Source organism: Arachis ipaensis, chromosome B09, assembly GCF_000816755.2.
Source record: "Arachis ipaensis cultivar K30076 chromosome B09, Araip1.1, whole genome shotgun sequence".
NCBI classification, from domain to species: Eukaryota; Viridiplantae; Streptophyta; class Magnoliopsida; order Fabales; family Fabaceae; genus Arachis; species Arachis ipaensis.
This window is the reverse complement of record NC_029793.2, coordinates 146,572,375-146,577,528: the sequence shown is the minus strand read 5'-3', so window position 1 is coordinate 146,577,528 and position 5,154 is coordinate 146,572,375. Positions and strand designations below refer to the sequence as shown.

The 5,154-nt window shown below is 33.8% G+C and overlaps 2 protein-coding genes across 2 annotated transcripts; both read left to right on the top strand.

Annotated features, from left to right (window-relative positions):
- Positions 327-2,010, top strand: LOC107616592. Its single transcript, XM_016318545.2, has 3 exons — positions 327-783; positions 1,030-1,130; positions 1,716-2,010. The coding sequence occupies exons 1-3, from the start codon at positions 525-527 to the stop codon at positions 1,782-1,784; spliced, it is 429 nt and encodes a 142-aa protein (XP_016174031.1). The 5' UTR covers positions 327-524; the 3' UTR covers positions 1,785-2,010.
- LOC107619336 lies at positions 4,248-5,081 on the top strand (the record flags this gene model as incomplete). Its single annotated transcript, XM_021111281.1, is given in 1 exon segment — positions 4,248-5,081. A coding segment is annotated over 1 exon segment (696 nt), but the record flags the coding sequence as incomplete, so codon positions are not given.

Sequence of the window (5,154 nt, the reverse complement as noted above, 5' to 3'; positions counted from 1 at the left end):
ACTATCATGACTACTGGATATTATCATTTGAAGATATATATCCTAGATTATATATCTCCGCCTTGTCATTATCATATGTGCTACGTACTGTTGATAGTAGCTGGCTTACTTTATCTTAAACAGACGATTTTACGTACTAATCGAAGTTTAATTTAAAAAATCCAAAAGAATTACCAACCCCTTCCATAAACTTATTAATTAAGCTTACATTATCTCCTCTCTCACTCTCTCTTTCCTGACAGGTAATCAAAGTTGTCGTTTGCACGAAATGGTATTTAAGAGCATAGATCATTATTTGAGCAATAATATAGATTAAATAAACACAAAGTATCATGATATTTTTTTTGTACATGTTTTGGTAATAAAGAATAAAGAACCTTTTATACATTATACATATAGTGTGGCTCCTCACCTCTTCTTTCTAAATTTTTACCACACTTTCCTGATTTCCTCTCTCTCTCTCTCTCTTTCACGCTTCTTCTCCCTTCTCTCTAACAAAAACCAATTAGCACCGTCGATCGAGAATGGAATCAATGGTGCAGGTGGCCAAGGGTGAAACGGCGCCGTTTTGGACGGAGGAGAGGCACGTGCACTTCCTCAACACCATGGAAGCCTCCTTCGTCCGCACAATGCTCCACCGCAACGGAGGGGACTACTACTCCGGCAGATGGCAGCTACTCCGGCTGGACCGCCACCTCCCGGACTCGTCGGAATCCACCTTGGACTCGGAAGGAAGCCGCAACAGCAAGATGAAGAAGAAGCATGAAGCCTCATCACCGTCAGGTAGGGTATTATTGGACTCACTTTGACTTGACCTAAATCAAACAGCACGTAAAATCACACTCTCATCCATCCATCTATCATGGAAAATATCGAATATACCACTCAGATATTTTCTTTGCCTTTTTCATTTTCCTTTAATATTATATTATATGAAAGAAATATCTCATCTATATATGTACTTTACTTTGAATTTTCATTCAATATATAACCTTATCTTATTTTATTTCCTTTCCTTTCACGTGACAGATTCGTTATTGATAGGTCCCCGATCCAGAACGGAGAAAAGAAGATCCATGAGAAGGAGAAGGAGATCATCGCAACTACGGATTTCATCAATGGAGGAGCAGGCATGTCTTTAATTAATTAATTTCTTAATTACACCCTATATATATGCACGCGAAAAAATCTAGGGCGAACAACTTTATCAAATTCTAGCTAATATGAAGTGAGTAATTCTATACCATTGAATGAAATCTTACACCATTAAAAACATCATTAATAGCTATTCAATGGCTACAAATTACAAAAATTACTTTCCGCACTCCTCGTATGCACGCATATCATATGGTTAGAAAATTAATTGCTTGTGCACCAACAACCACTGCACGTACTCGAAATCCAAATACATACAGTTTATATTAAGAGATAAAACGTATCTGTATGTGATAACATTAACATACATTCGATATGAATGTCAACATATAAAATGTGTATACAAATTAAATCAATCTAAAAAATTTAAAACGGTAGGAAAACAAAAAAAAAAAAGACAAAATTTATCTTATTGAAGATTTATTAAAAACAAATTTTTAACTAAATTTTTTTTTGTTATCAAATATTTTTTATTTAAAAACGGGGGAAGGTGACTATGATAATTGATGACATTGTGGGGTTTGATTATGGTGAAATAATTTGGAATTATGTCCCCACAGGTGGTCCCAGAAATAGAAAATGGAGGAGCAGAAGATACTGCTTTTGTTGGTGAGCATCATAAACATTGAGTTAAGTAATCTTCATTGTTTAGTACCATCTTCCATCGCTCCTGTTCCTGCTCCCGCCGGCAAAGAAACACAGATGAAGCCTTTTTTCCCCCCTTTGCATTATTGGTGGGCTATACTAGCTGTTAACAATTCTTTCTATCTTCTTTTGTAACTTATTTTCCATGCTTATCTTGTTCCGAAGAGATAATATTTATTTATATTTGAACTCCTTTGTTTTTTTGGGTGATTTAAGGGTTGTCTTTTTCTTATTATTATAGGTAAAAAGCAATTTATGACTCTATATTGATGAGAAGATGGTAAAGTAATATAATGTGATTTTCCAATAATAAATTAATTTCACTATGTTGATGAAAATAAGTTTGTATTAACTATTAAAGTGACTTTTCTGTTAAGTTTTTATTTGAAAAATCATTTAAAATTTGAAATTTATCCGAATAATAGCAATGCAGACCAATCTTATATGCAATTAGTGTATATATTTTAATTAAATTCTATATTTAAACTTGTTGTTTTATTTTGGGTCCCATCTATCTCTATCGTAGAAAAAGAAACAATGAAATAAGAATCGTAAATAGTGGTGATAGAAAAAGAAAATACATTAATGAAAGAAAAATATATATAATTTTAGGAAAAATGTTTTTTCTTCAGTTGTGATTAAAACTTAAAAAGGCGTCACACTTTTGGTTGTCCAAATTAGATATAGATATATTTTTGGCATTACATAGTCAATGCTACATTCATTTCTTGTCTTAAAAATGGCTTTTGAAACAAAAAGAGCAAGGGCTAAGATATTTTACTATAGTTGGGGTGGGTAAGATTTTTACGATAAGATTCTGTGGTAGTGAGATGGATCGATGAAACATAGATAGAGTAATAACTTATTGAGGAATTGAGATATTTTCATGAGGTTGCATATATCATACATGTGATATGATCGATATTGTTTCAGGACTAAATTGCATATTTCACACGTTGTTTTCACACTTGATTTTTCAAAAATATTATGTCAATATAATTACTAAATTAATTATTATATATTTATTTATATTATTTTACTGATGATCAATTTATAACTAATTTTTGTTATAAAAAGTTTTAGGAGACTAATATTTTTTTTTTACTTTATTTTAAACTAACACTAGTTAATTGTATACATATTTCCGAGTTGATAATATTTTTTTAACGTATAAGTCATCGAGGATGTGATTCATAGTTCGAAAGTTTTTACATAGAGTACATAACCAGGGTGAAATGAAGACTTCGAGTTATATAACAGAAGAATTCTTTGTTAAAAAAACTTCAATGGTTACGGTCAGAATCAAATGGAGAATAATTGGAGATGTACATATAAAAGATACTTTGACATTTAAGTCAGTAAATATTAAAATATATACGTAAAATTAAAGATATTTTAACACTCAAATTAAAATATTTAAAAGATAGAATAATCCTATAAAAATAAAATGTTAGAAGTAAAAAATAGAAATAGAATGTCTTCTGAGCCGAGAATTATTAGGTCTTCGATAAAGTCTAAATCATATTAGTTTTGTAGAACTTATGAATCTCCTTTTGTTGAGAAGTATAAAATAATTTATATAAATAGTAAGTTGATAAATATTATTAATGTTACCACCATTTGATAATTGAATCGCTAATAATGATAATAAAGTTGTTGGTTATATATCTCAATCTACTAAATTTTAAAGTGGTCTTTTAGATTTATGGTTTTTATCATTTAGTATGAAAAAAGTATTTTAAATTTAAAATTTATTATACAAATTTTCGAGATCTAATTATGGGTATCATATTAGACCATAAATTTCTTTTAGCATTGAATTAGTAAATAAAATGCTGAACTAATTTTGATTTACCATGCTAAATAAATTATTAAACGATGTTATTTTGTTTTAGCACTTAAATAAAATAAAAATAAAAAAAAAAAATTTAAATAATGTACAAATTATTTTATAATTTTATTTTTTTTTTGTTTTTGTCATCTAAATAAAACAATAATGTCATTTAATTTTTTATCTAGCATGAGAAATCAAAACTAGTTCATTCTATTAGTTTACTGTTACTCAATGTTAAAAAATCTAAAAATGAATATAGTGCCTAAAATTTGATTTCAAAGATGACTATAATAAATTTTAAATCTAAAACTAGGGGTGTGCATGGCCCGGCCCGACTCGAAGACTCGGCCCGGTCCCGAACACTTTAGGGGCTAATTTGGTGTGATTTCATCGGGTCTAGGGCCGGGTATGGGTCTCAAAAATAGACCCGGTCATAATTTCGGGTCGGGTCCGGGCCATAGCTCGGGTCACCTTTCGGGTCGGGTCTGTATCACACCAAACCCGGTTTCACCCGGCCCATGCACACCCCTATCTAAAACCAGGAATTTAGTATATTTCAATGGCATCATAAACAATTGCAGGTTTTATTGAGCAACGGATGAAAATATAAGGGGTTTGGGTGAGTGTTGTTTCTACTTTTTACAATTTTAAAGTAAAAAATGAAATATTTTCCACCTAAAAAAAAATGTTAAAGCTTTAAGATCTCAGAAACACACAGAGAGACACAGAAACAGAGAGGAGTCAGGTGAGGATGATGGTGCAGTTGGTGTTATTGTACAAAGCCCCACTCCTTCACGCTTCGCTCTCCCTCTTCCTCGCGTTCTTCATCGCATTCTTCAGGCTCCCAATTCTCTTCCTCTACGCTCTCCAAACCTACATCCACCCCGATGCCCAACCCTCCACCTCCAACGGCCTTCGTGCTGCCATTCGCCGCCCTAGCGCCCCCGAAGGCCCTGCTCCCGACCTCAGAAAGCGGCCCAAGAATAAGGACAAGCTCGATTTCGATGAGAAGAATGCCCAGATCTTCAGGCTCAGGCTCGACCATGCTCACCTTCAATCCCGCCTCTACATCGATCAATACTGTGTTGCGTTCACCGTCTCCTTCGTTACCCTCTCTTCCCTCTTCCTTCACTCTTACTTGGGTTCCGATACCAATTCTGGCTTCTTCGTGAGTGGTGCTTTCGTTCCGATTCTGTTGTCAAGTTTGAGCCTTTACATGTGGGTCATGATGCTTGCGAGGCTCACTTTCGAGAGATCCGCGTCCAGGAGATCCGAGAAGCAGCTCAGTGTTCTTTTTGGTGTTTTCGGGATTTTTGTGGGGATTTTGGGTTTGGATCACACCTCTTCGTTGCTTTTAGACCTCCATTTTGCTGGTCTTGATGGGTTCTGGAAGGTTCTCCTTGCTGCATTCATGGGATTCCTTTCATTGGTGTTGTTCATTCCTGCTATTCCTGCTGCACGCCCCTTTTGGCTTGGAATTGATCAGATTCCTTGCAATTTGTCCATGATCACTTGTGGAT

Coding starts and splice junctions, on each gene's coding strand:
- LOC107616592 (XM_016318545.2), top strand. CDS start 525: ATGGAATCAATGGTGCAGGTGGCCAAGGGTGAAACGGCGCCGTTTTGG. Junction 784..1,029: donor TGAAGCCTCATCACCGTCAG/GTAGGGTATTAT, acceptor TTCACGTGACAG/ATTCGTTATTGATAGGTCCC. Junction 1,131..1,715: donor TTTCATCAATGGAGGAGCAG/GCATGTCTTTAA, acceptor ATGTCCCCACAG/GTGGTCCCAGAAATAGAAAA.